Source organism: Alligator sinensis, unplaced genomic scaffold (assembly GCF_000455745.1).
Source record: "Alligator sinensis unplaced genomic scaffold, ASM45574v1 scaffold165_2, whole genome shotgun sequence".
Lineage (NCBI taxonomy): Eukaryota > Metazoa > Chordata > Crocodylia > Alligatoridae > Alligator > Alligator sinensis.
Window position 1 is genome coordinate 1588558 of NW_005841965.1, and position 19306 is coordinate 1607863.

Below are 19306 nucleotides of genomic sequence, written 5' to 3' on the forward strand. Positions count from 1 at the left end.
AAGAGAGACTATGGGACCTGAACCTGTTCAGCCTACACAAAAGAAGGCTGAGAGGGGATCTGGTGGCCACCTACAAACTTGCCAAGGGGGACCAGCAGGCAATGGGAAAGTCCCTGTTCCCCTGAGCCCTACCAGGAGTTACAAGGAATAATGGCCATAAGCTGACTGAGAATAGGTTCAGGCTAGACATCAGGAGGCACTACTCCATGGTCAGAGTGGCTAGGAGCTGGAACCAATTTACAAGGGACGTGGTGCTCACCCCTACCCTGGGAATCTTTAAAAGGAGGCTAGACAATCACCTGGCTGGGGTCGTTTGACCCCAGCATCCTTTCCTGTCCATGGCAGAGGGTCGGACTTGATGACCTGCTTAGGTCCCTTCTGACCCTACCAACTATGAAACAAACCTTAGAGAATTATCCCAGATTATTTAAGTGTATATGCAGCCATAGACTATATTTTAGTAAACAGAAAAAGTGTGATTTAATATGCTTAATATTTATTGTCTTGTCTGTCTCAGGAGAATACCCTGAAAGTCTTCTTTTGAGGATTAATTTTAATATTTATTTTGTTCCACAAGATAATTAAGATTATTCATCTTTTTGCCCAACTGTAAATTGTTCTGTTGATACATGATATACCAAACATGCTTCACTATGACATCATTTTGTCCACCTATAATTTATTAAAGTTATCTAAGTTACACTGAAACTATGACCTACTAACTACTTTGGGGAAAAGTTTCTGCAGTTTCCTCCAAAAGTAGTCTCACTTTCAAGGATGTAGTCTCTGTCAAAATCTCTCTACAAAGAGACACACAGAAGAGAGTAACTGAAGTAGTCATTATCTTGTGTGGTTGTTTCTTTTTATTTTTTTCTTTCCTTAATAAGAAAACAGTTCTAGATAATTTGCTCAGGAGAGGTCCCAGAAACCTGGAGGAGAGCCAATGTTGTGCCCGTCTTCAAGAAGGGGAGGAGAGAGGACCCAGGGAACTACAGGCTGATTAGTCTGACCTCAATCCCAGGAAAAATCCTTGAAAAACTTCTCAAGGAGTCCATATGTGGTAAGTTAGTAGAAGGTCAAATAATGAATAACAGCCAGCACTGTTTTGTCATGGGTAGGTCATGTCTGGCTAACCTCATCTCCTTCTACAAATAGGTTACTCACCACTTGGATAAGGGTGATAAAGTTGACATCATTAACTTGGACTTTAGGAAGGCCTTTGACTTGGTGTCCCATGAGGCTGTCAAGGTAAAACTAGGGGACTACGGACTTAACAATTCAACAGGCAGATTGTTATGAAACTGGCTGTGGGGTCAGACCCAGAGAATACTAATAGATCTGTGTTGACCTGGTGAAGATAGCCAGTGGCATCCCGCTGGGTTTGGTACTTGGACCAGTGCTTTTCAACATCTACAATCAATGATCTGGATGTGGGGATGAAAAGCACACTGGCAAAGTTCCCCAATGACACCAAGCTCTGCAGAAGTGGGGCCACGCATCAGGGTAGCCTGACCTAGTTAGATGGGCAGACCAGAACCAGGTGCTGTTCAACACCGAGAAGTGTAAAGTACTCCATCTGAGGAGGAAAAACCCACAACAAACTTACAGGCTCAGCACCACATTTGAAAGGGTCATGGCGAGTCATAGCTGACCATAAAATGAGCATGAGCCACCAGTGTGATGCTACTGTTAGCAGAGCAAACAATATGCTGGCATGTACCAACCTATGCATCTCAAACAAAACTAAGGAAGTTATTCTTCTGCTCCACTTGGCATTGGTGAGATCACAACAGAAGTACTTTGTCCAGCTCTGGGCACCACACTTCAAGAAGGATGTGGAGAAGCTTGAGAGAGTCCAGAGAAGAGCCACTCATATGATTAGAGCCTAAAAAGCAAGCCATTGAGGAAAGGCTGACAGATATGGGACTGTTCATCCTAGAAAATAGAAGACTTCAGGGGGATTTGGTGGCAGCTTACAAATATATTAGGGTTTAGCATTGGAGGCTAGGCAAACAACTATTCACCAAAGTGCCCCATGGGAAAATCAGGGGCAACTCCTAGAAGAAGGTTTCAGACTGGATATAAGGAAAAACTTCTGCACGGTTCATGTGACCAGACTGTAGAATAGATTCCCAGTGGAGATGGTGCAGGCACCTACCCTGGAGATCTTCAAAAGGAGACTGGACTCACAACTTGCTGGGGTTATTTGACCCCAGAAGTCTATCCTGCCCAGAGCACAGGAGCTGGGCCTGATGATCTCATAAGGTCCCTTCCAGCCCTAAACTCCTGTGAATAATTGTAATTACTAGCTTGTTTTGATCATGGTGTTTCCTTGACCTGGCAAAGACTCCCATGTAACTAAGGCAGCGTGGAGTCACATCCCTAAATCTATTCTTTTTATTTACTATATTTTTCTCTTAGTAATTTCTGAGATGGAATTACTTGGCACCTAACCACTTGAAGACAGCTACACCCAAACATGAATGTCTAAACAGTGGGAAATTTCTAGATACACAAATTGCTAAAGAAAAAAATCAACATGTTTGGCTCTTCATTATACTGAGATACATATTTCTGGAATCACTGAGGCCTGCTGCGAGTGATGAGTATTATAAAACCTGCTACATACCACACAGAAAGAACCCCAACATTTCAAAATCATTTCCAGTTTTTTTATCCCAAGGCTACACAGATAGTTGAAGAGCATTTCTGTAGGTCAATAACCATGCAGTATTTCTCATTAATTTGTTTATGAAGATAATATCTGACAATATTCTACGACTGTTAGTTCAGAGAATTCTCCTGATGCACTGGATTGTGCATGCACTGTATTTTTTTTCTCTCTGTCATCTTTCATCCAACTTTTTTTCTATCAATGTAAGACTTTAAGACTCTAAAGAAAGATGAAAATGATACAACTATATCACAAGAAAAACACAAAAATAGTAGGTAAAAACAGAGATAAAGTGGGATTAATTTTTTATCCCCAGGATTTAAAAGGTCCAGAAATTTAACTATCAAGAAAATGCATACATTTGAATGGTTTAGTTGAATACTTAATCTCAAGTTAAACAAACAATCTTTATATATAATCTCAAAAAAGAAATATATTTTTTAATTAAAGACTCCCCCCCCCCCCCACACACACACACACACTTTTTTTTTTTTTTTTTAAGATTCTGGGCTTTTCAGTTAGTTAGTTATTACTTACAAAGATGGGTTGTTTTCACCCAGGCACATCATTTTTGCTGAAGATGAGATCAATTTGTAAAAGGAGTTTTTGTCATATCTAATGCCCTTAGCCCATATTCACAGAATTACATGAATCTTCAACCGTTATTTTCACAAACAATATATTAATAGCTCTTCTACAATGAAACTGTAATCTTTTTTAGATTAGTGCTTCCAGATATAAGTAAGTGTTAGTAGTTAGTGTATTGCAATTATTGTTTAGCTTCTATATCTATTTTTTTAATCTTCATTAAAGTCAATGTTGTCAAATTTTGACCATTAGGGAAGAAAAATTGAATCTCATAGTTTTTCTTATTATGCTATCTCTGGAAAAAACTATTTAATTCTCCTGTCTTTGCAGACTGTTCTCAGCTCCCAAAGGGTCTATAGTAGGGTCTTGATCCTTCTGAGAAAACATATTTGATAAGAAGGGATACAATAGACTGAAGACCCTCTCTACAAATTGGGATAAACTCAAGAGTAGGATTGCATTCTTGCATAATGCAGACTTTGGATCTGTCACTTGGAGATGTCTGTGAAAAGACCATGGGAGTGGTCAATCTCGGCTGCATAACAGTCTGTTAGAAGGATAAAATATCAGGCATAATGCATAAGTTATGAATACATTAAATGAAAGCAGTATGTTTCTTCATGGAAACAGAAATGTCCCACAGTGTAGTTAAATATTTAAAGACAGTTTTAAAGTGTAAATCAATAAGGGAACATTGAAGGCCAGTTCAGCTGACCTCTGTCATAAAATGCCCTGTCATAAAATGGTTCAATCATAGGTCTGCCATTATATTCAGCTCTTCTGTGGTGTTTTACTGAAATAATCTGATTTTTTTTGCAAAGCATGCCTTTAAAAAAGCAAAAGCAATTTCAAATATATTAAATCTGATGTTCAGATTTGTCATTTCTAGATAAAAATGACAATTTAAATTTAATGGCAAATGCATCACTTCTCTGGTGTGAAATATTTTATGACTTCTACCTCTTTTTTCCTAGGGAATGCACAAGCATGTCCTCTATGTCACAGCAGTATTTTCCAGCTCTTGGAAACAGGTTTACTGTGGCATGTAATTAATGACTTTTAATAAGTAAAGAAACACAACCCCACATGTAGTAGGATCAATTTTACTTTAGGGGGAGGAATCTGCTGCATGCAGCCAACTTGTTGTACACTACTTTTACATATTTCTCTCTCAGAATTTCACTGTAAGAGCAGAAAGGGTAAAAAAAACCCAACCAAACAAAAAACCCTTCATGCCTCCACATAATGTATTTACTGACAGGACAGCATTTTGTGCAGCAAAGACAGTTTGGAAATGAAATTAAATACAAAATGCTGATCTTTAAAGGCTTGATTTAGGAAAGCTCTGAAACGTGTGCATGCTCAATTTAGGCATGCCACAAATAGAAAGGCTTTCTTGAAAAAAAACCCTCCTCATTGCAGATTCTTTTGGAAACAATGCCTGTAATCCTGTTTTTTGGGGGGTGTCTACCCAAACAGACAAGTGAGGTTCCCAGTCCCTTAAACTCTCCACAGTGGCAATGTGGATCATTGGGCCTGATGATTTTATGAGGTCTCTTCCAGCCCTAATGTCTATGAAATCTATTAAGTGTTGACTGAAAGGTAATATTGGATTCATAAACTAATATAGAATGAATCTAGTTCTTGGTGTACAGTGTCCACCTCACAGAAACACAGATGGATTTTTTCAGAAATGTATGCCAATGGGAAGAAGTATAACCAGTGAGTAAGGGGTGGAAGAAGGGGAGGGTTGGGAGGGCAGGGCACCAACCCTAGGCTAGTGCTATAAGGGTGTGCCAAAATCCCCTGGGGACTCTTTATCATAGCAGTGGCAGCACAGCCCCACAGCCAGCAGTACATCTGGGGAGTGAGTGGAATGGTGCTCTCCTTCTGAGAAGTTTTCTTTTCACAGCCCTAAGCCCAGTAGCGTATCTGGGGAGGGAGGAAGCAAATGGGTCCCCAGGAGCAGCTCCCAAGAATCGCATGCCATGGGATTGCTGCTGCCAGACTTTCTCATTCTTCACTGTGATTACCCAAACTCTCTGAACAGGGAGACCAGCTGTTATGGGAGAAACAGCAGCAATGGCAGCAGCAGTGGGAGAAGCAGTGGCAGCAGTAGTTGCTCTCCCAGTGCAGAAAGCCCAAGCAAGTAAGGCTTCTGTTCCCCTCAAACCCCACCCCCACTGCCACCTATGGTGGTCAGCATAGCCTGTCACATGCCAGTTGCCAAATGGGGTTGCTATGCATATGCTATGCATATGATGCAAATAGCTATGCATATGATGCTTTTCTGTTATACTAAAGCAGTGATTCTCAAGCAGGATGCTGCAGCACCCTGGGGTACCTTGACATGTTTTCTAGAGCGGTACAGGGTGCCCCTCAACATTAGCACTATTAGGTGTGCAAATACAACTCACAAGATGCACCCAGAGATTTGAAATAGGAATCTACAGTGTTAAAAACATTCTGACCTACTGTGGTCTTTCTAAGTTTTTCACAACAGAAAAATTACTGTATGTCTTTTCTATAGTCAAAAACCTAGTAAAAACTAAGAGCTGGCATTTCCAAGGAATGCCTTGGGACTGAAAAGGTTGAGAGCTTCTGTACTAAATTAACTAGGCAAACAGAGTTTATACTGCCATTGCCAGGATGAATGTATTCTCTGGATGAATGATTTCAGTTTTCAGGAATGTATAGCCAGAATTATCCTAAGCAATAAATCTTTTTCAAGTAATTAAAAGGTACCAGTAGAAATTATCAGGAAGGTCTTGGGCAGGGGTAGCCAACCTGAGGCACATGTACGTCAAGTGGCTTGGACAGCCTTTGTGTGTGGCATGTGACAGACCAAAGATGGCAGATAGGGCAGGAAACAACAAACAGACAACAGATCAGGCAGGGAGTGTCGGCCAGAGTGTAGAAAGCAGAGCAGCAGATTGGGAAGAGGAAAGGGATCAGACTGACACCCCTCCCACCAAATCCACTGCTGGCTTCCTCATGTCTTGGGGTGGGGTCCCACACAGGCTGATTTGTCCTGGGCCCCGCACCCTGATCAGGTCATCTCTGCATAGCTATAAACTCTAGAGCTTATTGCTCCTGGGTGTGCGCAGCTTACACGTGCAGCCAGACTGCAGCACACTGAGCAGGGTTGGAGCAGCCCTGGCTGACAGGGAGCCCAGGGGGGTCAGCCTGCCAGCCCAGGGTTACTCCAATCCAGCTCCATGTGCTGTGGAGGGGCTTACTGGGTCATGGGGCTAGCTGGCGATAGCTCCCGCACTGAAGCACCTTTGTGCCCTAGCCAGCCAGGTCAGCATCTACATGTGTGCTGCTGCACATGAAGAAACACTCTGAAGCAGGATAGTACTTGTTATTAGTTTCCTGTGCACTAACAGGGGTGCACATGTAGACACTGAAATATTTACTGTGGAGCTAAATTATTTTGCTTCACAGTAAATGTCTAATGTAGACACATCCTGGGATAGTGTGGAGTTACTTTGTGGCACATCTGCCAAAAAGATTGGCCCTACTGGTCAAGGGAACTAAACCGCATATGTTCATAATCTCAGCCAGTAGCACTTTAAAATTCTTTCTTGTTCCTCTTTGTTTTATCTTTACTTTCCAAAGCTTTTCTTATCATGTCATCCTCTTTATTATATGAAGAAAGTTATTATTTTACCTTAAATGAACAAAAGTAAAATGGATTAAACAGTACATGAAATTTGCATTGCTGAAATTGTGAAGCAGAATCATTTAAAAACACACCATAAAACAAACTGATATGCTAAAATAGGTACTCAGATAGGAACAATGATTTTTTCTCACTTTGCACATATTGCAATTCATACGAAGGGTCAGACAAAAGATTCAGAAACAATACTGAGATGTATAAAATTGGATCATGAATGCAATTATTGAATATTCTTTTTTAGTATCCTAAATGTATTTCAGATCTACATATCCATTTTGTGGTTTACATATAGAAACCAATGATTTTATCCTTATGTTAATTAAACTAATTCTGTTTTTCAGAACAAAAAGTGCAGTACGATCATACAGATAGGTGACAACGGCAAAAAATTACAAATGCTTGAAAATATGCACAGGATTTGATTTAGCAAAGCAGTTTAGCCTGTGTTTAGAATGCTTTGCTGAATCAGGGTCCTAGGAGTATTATTATAATTAAAAATGAATGCCTACTTGAGATAATTAGCCATGCAACTGGAGTCATAAAATGACGGGACACATCTGAAAATTTGGTACTAGATGGCCTTTTCTTCTCTTTCCTTAATTGTCTAAGTACTTTATATGAAGAATACTCACTTAGATGGTGCACTGGGCTGAGAGCCAGGAATTCTTGAATTCTAAGACCAGCTAGGACAGGATCCTTGTATGGCCTTGGGTAAAACATTTAGCCTGCATGTCTCATCTTGCTTATCTGTCAAATGATGTTAATTATATTTATGGTGCTTACATACTTCACTGGGATCTCTATGAAGATTAATTAGGTCATGTTTGTAAAATGCATGCTATGAAATGATTTATAAGAGCTAAGTATTATTAGTTTTTAAAAGTTTATCTACTATAATCTAGTAATATTTTGTTGCAATGAAGTTAATTTTAGATGATTCACAGAAAAAAAATAGAGGAGAGAGAGTTTCTTTCTCTCTCCCCTTGTTTTCTTCTTACAGCTGCAACTGGATCAGAAATACACTGACAATAATGGATGTTGCTTATCCTCAATATCTGAGATCAATAGACAAATTAGTTTCTTGTGGAATGGAATGTCAACCATGAAAAAGAAAAGGAAATACCACCACAATTGTCAGGATGCTGGCAGAAGACTAAACAGCCAGGGCAGCTAAGAATGTAATGATTCAGTCCATTCTTGTTTAAGTCCCTCAAGTTTGGAACTGAAAATAACCTTTAAACAGGAGGGCATAGCATCAGAAACATCAACTCTCCTCTGCTAAGACTGGGAAATCTGATGATGGGCAAAAACAACTGAAAAGCTTCCCAACCCAAGCCTAGAACATGATGTTCTTCATTCTGCAATGTATGCATATAACATGCTACAGCTCAGACTTGATTCAGAGTAGTCCAAATCTGAACTATAAACACAGTAATCCATTTAATGAATTTCCCAAATCTAATTGCTTGCATCTAACCTTGCTGCCCTTCAACAGAGGACCTTTAGCCTAAAGTTCTGTTACTTTCTTTCCTTTTCTTAGCAAACTTCTGTTTAAAATATCATACAATTCTTAGTGATACAGAGTCCCCCTAGGTGCCTACGTAATGTAAATTATGTGTAATAAACTGCCAGAGGTAAATAAAATAAGCCTTTTCTCTTCCTACTCAACTAGGTTAAAATAATATCATCCTTTTTCCTCTTCAATCTTTCCCCTAAAATCCAAGTTGAACCTGAAGTTCAGCATTTTTCCTAGTGATAGGCCTGAACTAGAACTCTGGACCCAACTTAGGGAAAATCCCAAGTGGAATTGCCAGAATTTAGGGAAAAAAATCAGACTTAAAGGTTTTTACCTGGCTTCTAGATCAAATTTTGCTCCCCAAATTCCTGGGGAAGAAGAAGGAGAAAGAGGAGGAGGTCATGAGACACACTGTTCTAGATTTTTAGCCAAGCTTGTCACAAGGCATTCTACTTGCCAATATAGAAGGTTTTTCTTTAAAAAAGTTAACCCACATTGCCATAAACCAGAAGAACTGTTAATCAAACAGAAACCACCAGGCAGCCATAAAATTATTGCCTAACAAAAATGATGAAAAGTGTTTCCTGTGGAATCACAGAAAATCTGTGGAAGAGTGGAAGAGATTTGGATCACTGGCAGGGTGTGAAGATATTATTCTATGTAGGCATCTGAATGTAAATATTTGTAAGTGAAACTTTTTTTTTGCTTTAATTTTAAATAATGGATGAACATAATAGAGGATTTTTGAAGCCCTGAAATATCTCTACCTTTGCCCCAGAAAACATTTTATCAACATACATTGTCTGTTTAGTGGTCTGAGGGAAAAGCCATTAAAGTAGTGGAGATTTCAGAAATTATATTACAAGAATCATGCCTGTCCTTTAGTATTTTGATCTCCTTTCATGATGATGACAGTTAGGGAAATGACTCTCTAATATTTCAGCAATAAAGGCAGCTATCATACTGTCAGATGATTTCACTGTTATATTGAATATAAGTAAATACCTTAGCCAACTTTGATGATATAAACTCACCTTAAAAATCAAATCCTTTTTCCCATAGCGAAGCTCCTTCAGCTGGGCTTGAATCTTTTTTGACTGAAAGTAAAGGATAATAAATTAGCCATTTAAAGCTGCATTTAAGAATTTGTGAAAGTTCTGACAGTGGAAATGGAATTCAGCTCTTGAAAAAGAAAGATATTTTATAAATATATATAATAAGAGCCTTTTGGAGATGTACATATACAAATCCTTTGACAGGACAGTGTCTAAATTAATTACTGAAATGAAGGAAAAGTTGAATGATAATCTTCACTTAAAATACATACAAAAACTAGCTTCATCCATCTCAGACAGAATTTTTTCTTGGTCTTCTACTTCATTCTGCAGAATCCAACAGCTATCATACTCATTTTAATGAGAAGCACTTAGATCCCACCCCAGGCAGTTTCTTTACTGCCCAAGAGGCATATAATTTCCCACACATTTGAATGGGTGTTTCAATACATGCAAAAACATATCTGTATGATAAGATTTCTACTTTGTCTTGACCACTTAACACACAGATGTCATAACAGGATTTATGAACTAAGTAGAAAGATACCGATATGGATGATGGCAACTACCTAACAGATAACACTGATTTTGTGTAAAGCTCATCCTCCACCATAAATAATTTGTGATTAGAATACTTGCTCAAGATAAGGGATCTGGGTTCTAGCCACCCCCCACCCCCTCTTAATCTGAAGGGGTTTGAACTCACATCTACATCCAAGAGTATCCCTAACCAACAAGTTACAGGACTATGACTCCTCTCCAGCTAAACCTGGTCCACCAGAAAGCCAAAAAGATAGAAGTCACAGGGCCAGCAGGACAGCTAGTGTGAGAGATCCTGCGTCTGTAGAGAAGGTACTATCTTGGTAGGTATGGAGTCCCAAGACTGATTAAACAAAATGGCTGTTTAATACCAAATATACCACTGGTACTGATGGTAACTGGAGTAATGCCAATATTGTACTCTAATAACAGAGGACAAAATCGGGCCTTATGAAATTGGATCAATGCAAGTGAGAGGTAACTGGCTTGACATGCACAAAATCTCTGAGAATTAATATGCCCAATCCATTCCTCTGTATCCTGTGTATTTGTGGTGAGATGTGTGACTTCAAGAGATATTTGAAAGTGAAGAGTGGGCTGGTGTCCGATAAAAAAGCCCTTGTGACTGAAGGATGCTGAATATTGTATTTATGTAATTGGCATTACCATGGTGTGTAAAAAAGCCCCCCAAAAACCTAAATCGGGGTAAAAGTTACTTAATCCAGTGGAAGATTACTCCTGAATGAATCAGGGGTAACATTCTAGCATGTTTTTTAAGGCTATAGAGAGATATAACACTGGAATCTAATGATAGTGGCATAAGCTTTTATGATGTAAATGTTATGTTTGCACACTCCTCTAGTGGTATAAATTTTAACCCTGTTTTATTTAAAGTTAATGATTTAGCTCATTTAAACTTCTACAGGTACATACCTATGTAACAGTTGCATCATAACAGTTAGCGTGTACACCTGAGTGTCACAACCCAAAGGGTGTGATTTTTGTTTTTGTGTGCTTCAGCACTGCTAAATTGTTCCCGCTAAATTATAGCTTCTTTGCACAGTGGAGTTTTCTGCTGCAAAAGAGAACCCCGGTGCAAGGGAGAATTTCCCGCCAATTTTAAGCTTTCTTTGCAGGGTGCATTTCTTTGTTGCAGCACAGAAATGCTCATTGCAAAGAGTTCCCGCCATTTGTATGCTAATTTGAGTCCCATTATTGGCCAGTTCTAAATTATTCACACGTGGCGGCTAGTGATTGGCTTGCTAGCCGTAGAAGAGGCTTGAGTGGTTTCCGCCCAAGTTGGAGGACTCCACGAACAAGGGAGGAGGAGACTTCACGCTGTGTGAAGATCTCTAAGCGCTGCGGATCCTTACAGATCCAGTGCATTTAAAGCAGGCAACGGAGGTCTGATCAACCTCTAGCCTCTCCCCGTCGCCGAGCGCAGTCCAGACGTATCCCTTCCCGCGCGCAAGAGAACCGAACCCACGGAGCCTAACAAACTTCGTGTGAGTGAGTGAACAGAAGAACCCACGGAGCCTAGCAAACTTCGTGTGAGCCCTTACGACTGGCCTCAGAGCTCTTCTATCCGGGTTCGAGTCCTGCAGGTTTATTTTCCCGTCGCCGAAACCCTTTGCAATGTACCCTTGTATTTTGTATCTTCCCGTCGCTGGAACCCTTTGCGACGTACCCTTGTGCCCTGCAGGTTCGAGTTTTGTTTTGTTGTCTGTCTGTAACCGCAACTCAAGCAAGTTTTCCAGCCTGCACCACTGCCATCTCGGTGTAAGTAAACAATCTTTAAAACTACCGCTACGCGTTTGTGCCTAATTCCAGCGCGGTGGCCTCCCTCTCCGACCCGGCGTGCCTGGGCTGCTGGCCACAGCCCGCGTGCAGCATGAAAAAGGGCTCGGGTCGCTCCCGGCCTGCACACTGAGTAGCAATCCTCTCTCTCCTTTTAAAATGACTTAAAGTTACATCTGCTCTTAGACAGTTTCACCCGTTGCCCATATGCATCCAAGGGTAACAATTTAGTAAAGGCAAAGAGGCCCTTCTCCCTGCCTCCTTGCAAACTATTTCACGTTACTCTTGGACGTAAAATAGAGTAAGTCTGTATCTGACTCCAGTGTAATTTACATTGGTATGCAAAACCAATATAAATTACACCAGGTTATGTGACTCTCTATCTCCAGAGCCATAATTCATGGATATAAAGTAGCATTCTGCTCTCTACTATGCTGGTAACAAGACAACATAGGTAGCTTATGCCCCTCCATTTCACAGTGAGGTCAACACAGCAGGATGCCAACAAGCACTCAGGAGAGCAAAAGAGAGGAGAATATACACAAACACTATTCCTTAGACTAAAGAGAATTTAATCAGCAAGGTGAGGGGATACTACCAAAGCAGTGCTAGCATGCTGGTTGAATCCTGCCTATTACTTCTAATCAAAACAGTGCAAATACACTCTGCAATGTATTGCCTTCTCTTACATTGCTGATTCCTTGGTAGGCAGAAAGGACTCTGTGGGAAACTTTTTTCATCCTAGCTGGAGTGGTCAGTGTAGCACAACATTCATAAAGGCTACTCATGAAATTTAATGTTGTGGAATTTAAAAAGTAAAACACGTTCACAATCTACCACTACACTTGTTTAGTTAACCCAGAAGTTAATTCACTGGGATTCCCTGACATACCACACCACACAATACTATTCTACACCATGCAGTCTAACAATTCCACTGATGTTTCATATTGTTCTACATGTCAATGGGTGTTTTTTAATGCTTTAATGTAGCTAGCTAGGTTGGCCACAATGGGCTTAATAAATTAGTAGTTTATTTGGAATTCATAAACAAACCCTACATTTTTATTTAGTTTTTAGAGAAATAAAATCCCTCATTGTTTAAGGGAACAGAATTAGTAAAGACATCAGGAGCTGACCCCACAGGGGTCAGTTGGCATTTCACAGAATTAAAATATGCCCCCCCTCCCCCTTCCCACATTAATGTTGTTTCAGGTTGTGTATCAATCTGAAAATAATGTGAGAATATGCAGAGAATGAATCTCCTCTAATATGCTGCTTTAGCCTAAGAAATAAACACAACTATCTGCATTGCTTTTATGGCTGTAATCGTTGCTAAGGTAACTCATCATCCAATACAGGAAGTTATGGCTGGGTTTCAGACTACACTCTCTCTCTCCTCCCTCCCAGCATGTCTTGCTATGCCTCAAATGCACCTTCCTTCATCACAGTGGCATAAAGCAGGGGTGACCAAGATCTGGCTCATGGAGCTGCATTTTCTGGCCTCCAGGGATCTCCATGGGTCCAGAAATTTAGAAGTGTGGTGAGTGGTGACAGTGTTAATTGCTGTGGCTGCAGGAGCACTGCCACCAGTCATCCTGCTGCCAAATTTCTGGACCTTTGGTGAGCCCCCTGGGTTGGATGCAGACCACTGAGCCATGTTACCTGGCTCACAGGGCCAGATAATTGGTGGCAGGAGAAGCAGCAACTGCCGCAGCTCCAGAAGCCACAACAATTAATGCTACCACCAAATTCCAGCTGCATGGACCATATGTTCCATGCTCTGTACCTGGCTTGCAGACTAGCTCCACACTCTGGGTTTGGCCCACACACTGGCCGTGTATACTCATCCTGTCTGTGGGACTGGATGAGTTGGGCACCATCGACACAGAGAAACTTAGCACCTGGCATGTAGGAAGAGACACATGTAGCCCAGGTAGTACTCAATGATGTACTTCTCTTTCCAGTTGAAGGGAATGTTAGCAGGACAGGTGCACTGTGGGGTGAAACTGCCTACTACATGCAGTTTCCTCTTTCCCCTACAGTAAAGCCAGGACATGTCTTGAGACTTATCTATATACACATGTATTAATATATAAGAAGAGTTAAAAATTGAACATTTATATAAAAAAAATGGGAACTACGTGCAATAAATATATAACCTACACAAATACTCTGGATGCAGGTGAGTGATCTGGGAAGCAAAGTTCTCAGTAAACGTCATGCAATCTTATACTCTAATGAAATATGAATCTACAAAGCATGAGGTGCGTGTTCACAAAATCTGAGGCACAGGGTTATAAAATATGATGCACAGGGCCCAAGGGGAAATAAATAAACAATAGCAATGCTCCATGAGAAGGAGTGGCCCTAGATGAGAGGAGGGGAGTGGGGGGCCCCAGATACCCCAGCTGCCCCTTTAACCAACCTAAATATCCCAACTGCTCATCACGGGGGAGAAAGACCCTCCTCCCCTGTGGGAATCCCCTTCCCAGGCAACTCATAACTCCTCCAAGGGCCCAGTAAGGCTGTCCTTGTCTTCCAGAGTGAGACGTCTCTCCCCTCAGCAGAGAGGCCTCAGCTGCTTTGCGGCTCTTCCAGCCTCCGGCCTGCTGGGGGCCCTGTGTACCACTCCATGTACCACTCCATGTACCTTGTGCCTGGGGTTGGAAACCTGAGCTGCCTGGTGCAGTGCTGGGGTCTCAGTCTGTTCGTGGGCCCTCTGTGTACCAGCTGTGCACTGTGAGCCCAGCCTTGTGCCAGGGTTGGGGAGCCAAGTCATCTTTTGCAGTGCAAGGGTCTTGGTCTGCTTCCAGACCCTCCATGCCCCAGCTGTGCACCACATGTCCAGCCTCATGCTGAGGGAGGGGACCTGAGCCACATTGTGCAGCACTGGGGTCTCAGTCCACTCTTGGACCCCCCATGCACCGGCTGTGCACAGCTCACCCTGCTTCTTACAGGGGGTTAGAGACCTGGGCCATCTAGTGTAGCTCCCAGGGTCCCAGGCCCTCCCAGACCCTCCATGCAGCACCTGTGCACCAACACTGTGCCCCCTCATGGCGCAGCTGGTGAATGCAGCCCCCTGTCACTCCTGTCTGACGATCCGTCTTCAGGGTCTTCTGGGGTTACTTCTCTGCCCCCCACTGGCCAGCTCAGCCAACTCTTCTCCCACCCTTTTCTTTGTCCCTCAACACAGCTGCCCATGTGCTGGGCGCACTGCCTTTTTATTCCCTTCAGGAGCTCTGCCCCTGGATTGGAAACAGACCAATCAGAGAGAGGGAGGTGGTGGTCCCCTCTCAGGTCCAGCTCTTTGCTTCACCCCAGAGTAGGGGTGGGGCAAACTTCTCCCCTGCCTTCACCTGATTACTGGGGGAAGGGGAAATACCCCACCAATCATTTCAAACTTTTCCAAAGCCAGTGCACCGGGCTACCATCGGCAAGTCTGCCACACACAAAATCCCCATGGCAGTTTTCCCTCTTGGCAATACTACTCCTTTGTGAAATACAACCAAAGAAATTATCCTGCACATCAGATTCTTCAGTTTTTCTAGGAACAGAAGGGCATTTCTTGATCCATAATGAACTACACTGATTTAGATTTCTTAAATTCCATACGTATAACTCCCATATGAGTCCTCTGCTGTGGGTTTTGAGGAGGACTACATGGGAACTTCCTGAGAAAGTAAAGCAATTGCCTAGTTACCTCAGGTGCCTGTACACAAATGCACAGAGCTTGGAAAACAAGCAGGAAGAATTGGAAGTCCCAGAACTATGACATGATTGGATTAACAGAGACTTGGTGGGATAGCAAGCATGACTGGTGCACTGTCATGGATAGGCATAAACTGTTCAGGAAAGACAGATAGGGGAGAGTAGGAGGAGCTGTATGATTGTTCAGAGCTCCAGTGCAATCATGCACTGTAATACAGATTCATTGAAGATTTACCTCTGCTTTGTGCTTCTGCAACTCTATTCTACTTCAACTTGACTTCACTTAAGTGATTCCTGAACTTCAGGGGTTGGGATTTGATTGTTATTTGACAGTGGCAGGAATCCCAGGTTAATCCACAGAAGCATCCTATTGACTAAAGGGAGCTAATTGAATCCATGCATAAATTTACTCAGTTGAGAGGCACACACTAGTAGCCAATGTGATAGCTCAGATGAGTAGTTATTCAAATGTTCAACTGTTTGCAGAAGCAAGGCCTTTGTATTGTTTGCATATAGCTGTAAGCTCTTTAACAGAAGTAATAGTATACTCTAATTTTTAAAGTGCTGTACATGCTTTAAAGTAATATCATGTTTGAATCTTAATATTATTTCATTCTTTATTCAATTTTTAAACTTACTTAAGAAATGGAGTTATTTTTTTGGTATCAGGGACAAATGGCAAAATCAGCGGTTTAGATTTACCTGTAGATTCTCTGTACAATTTCTCTTAATGATTTCACACCTAAACTTATTGTTGTACTTTGTCCAAAACTAAAGGCTCCATTTTATTTTCTGGTCCATTCTAGTATGCTCATGTAACTACATGAAAGGAGATGAGAGGAGCATGTGCTGTATGAACTGCAGCTCCAGATAGACTCGACTAGTATATTAGCTATTCTAGAATCCCTGTGTGACATTCTTTATGGTGGACATCAGTATTTTTTCTTGTTCCCTCTCTGGATGCTTTAAAATAAGAACAGTAACAAAATGTACTTACCTCTTCTGCATGAATACCACAAAGCTTGTTTCCTGACAGAAGTTTGTTTTTCAGGCTTTTGTTCTGAGAAAAGAACACAGTTTTAGAAAAGAACACCGAGGAATGCTAAAATATTAAGGAATCTTTTAAATATTTTAACATGCTGGTTTTATTTCATACATAGATAGAGTCCTGAGAATTTTATTGAGGACGCAAACAGCCATGAAGCAAGATAAATGTATGATGGTATAGTATCATTTTCTGTTCTACTTCTGAAGGCCTATCAATTTTGGATTAATACATTTATTCACAGAAGGAGGACTGTCCACAATAACATTTCAAAACACTGTACCACTTAAGTTGAAGGACATTTATTTAGACTGGACAAGATAAGAAAAAGGCAAAAGGAGATATTCCCAAGAAGAGCCTTGTAACTTAGCATAACTCAGCAACGAATGTAAAGGAGCTATGCCAACAGTTAAGGATTTTGTCCAGCATCTCACCATTTTAACCCTAAAGACTGGATTCAAAGATTCTTTTAGTACTTAAAATTTCTTAATGTAAACTGGCAGAAAATATGAAATATTACAGACTGAATTCCTTTGTTTCACATCCCACATTCAATATGTTTTTCTATCAAAGCAGTTTTAAATTTCACTTTTAATTTAGAGCACTGAAAACCAATTATATCCTTGATAAAACAAAGTTTCATTGATGTGATAATACTGCCCTCTATTTTTTTCTGTATTCTTTCTTTTTACATATACTGTCCTTGAGTCAATAGTCAACTTATTGACTTATAGAATTTATCCACTGCATATATAACTACCTAGTCTTGGAAATTATTTATCATCATTATTATTGTTGTTGTTCTTATTTTTTCTAATTGCTTTTTCCCTCTTGAATTACGAATATCATGAACTATTTCCTGAGCTGGTGGTGCAAATCATTATAATTTTGCTGACTTAAAATCACAGGATACTGATCTGTACCAGCTGAGGATATGATCAAATAATTTAAGCTCATTTTGATTCAACACACATAACACACCATTTCTCAAACCCTTTACAATAAAGGTGTACCAAGTTCTTTATCACTGTTTTGATTTCAATTTCCTGTCTTTCTTATTATATTGTAGTCTATTGTAATCCATATTTTATTATGTGTGGGACATTAAGGAGCTGCATGAAAAAGCTAGAATAGTTACTAATGGATCTTGTGATTCAAAAAAAAAAATTAAATACGAAGCTACTCTAATATTAAACTTGTATAATTTATACTAAGGAAATGAATTTTTCATGCACTGACATCTTTAGAAAATTGACAAACTGTTCAGATGTTGTCAATCTGAAGGAGTTCAGTTTCAAACAGTACATAGAAGGGAAAAGGAAGAGGGCAGAAATTGCTTGGTAAATGTTACAACTTTCTGAATATTCTCACAGTCATAGAACAGTTGGTTCTTTACAAACCTATCTTGGCCGGTTTATCACCCAGAGGCATCACAGGGCAGCTCCAAGTCCTGGATAGTGGCTATGCATGGGGCCACATCAGCTGCCTCACTGTTTGTGGCATTGGTTTAGCCAGCCATGAGCTGTGGTAAAAGTAGGTTTTGCATGCCCCAGCCCCAGAGTTAGCACTGCCCTAGTCATCCGCCTGAGTTATGCTATTGTTCTCACCTCAGTGTCCTTTAGATGTCTATATCTAAAGCATCCTTTAGATCAGGGGAGGACAAAATACAGCCTGGGGGTTGGATCTGGCCTGCCAGACCATTCTATCTGGCCCATGGGGCCCCTAAAACATTTAGAAAACTAATATTTATCTGCTCCTGGCTGCCTGTCAAAGATGTGTGTGTGTGTGTGTGTGCGCGCGTGCGCGTGTGTGCATGTGTAGGGAGGGAGGGAGGGACAGAGAGAGAGAGAGTGTGTGTGTGTGTGTGTGTGTTCATAGAGTGCATCTCACATGCACACCTCACCATACACATGCACCCACCCCTCTCTACACACTGCCATACACAAAGACCCCCACACCCACACCCCTCACACACCCCAGCCACCCTCCCCCCCACACTCCCCCTACAAACCTCATACCCACCCACACCCCACATATCCACATACACACCCACATACTCCCTCACCTCACACCCACATCACCTATCCACCTCCCACAGACACCCAGAGCCTCCCCCACACACCCACTGCCCCCACAAACCTATACCCACCCTCCATGCCCCCACCCCCACAACAATATAAAAGAGTAAGACTTCATTTTAAGCTATTGTGAAATCATCTTTATGTATACTATACAAATGCATGTAAATCAGGACAAAAATATTTTTTGAAATCAAATTAATGAATGCTGTAGATATTTGCTTTTTAGAATATAATTTGGTATTTTTCTGGTTCCAAGATGGCAAAAACCCTTGCTGAAAGGAGTACTTCCAGAGGCAAGGGGAGGGACTTCTGGTGGCAAAGGTCAGAGGTTAGGGGGCAGGACTTCCAGTCACAAGATGGCAACTGAGAAGGGGAGGGGAGGGCTCCTCTCAAAGGGCAGGGCTACCCATGTGGCCCTCGACAGCTTGCCAAAACTCCGTAAGTGACCCTCCACCCAAAATAATTGCCTGCCCCTGCTTGAGATGATTGTTTAAGAAATGTGTTTCATTATCTTTTTAGGAATTAAAGTTAGGCTGACTGTTCTATAACTCATGAGCACAGAGGGGTAGTTAGGTGTTAGTGTTAGTCTGAAGTCAAGCAGAAGGCAGGGTAGG

General features: G+C 41.2%; 1 protein-coding gene across 5 annotated transcripts in view; it reads right to left on the minus strand.

Moving 5' to 3' along the window:
* Positions 1 to 19306, minus strand: part of LUZP2 (leucine zipper protein 2) — a 488403-nt gene that overhangs the window by 115739 nt on the left and 353358 nt on the right. For all 5 annotated transcript variants that reach the window (XM_025200387.1, XM_025200385.1, XM_025200386.1 and 2 more), the window contains 2 exons: positions 16564 to 16626; positions 9498 to 9560 (listed from right to left, as the gene is read on the minus strand). In XM_025200387.1, the coding sequence (XP_025056172.1) occupies positions 9498 to 9560; positions 16564 to 16626 (126 nt within the window). The remainder of the gene's footprint in view (positions 1 to 9497; positions 9561 to 16563; positions 16627 to 19306) is intronic.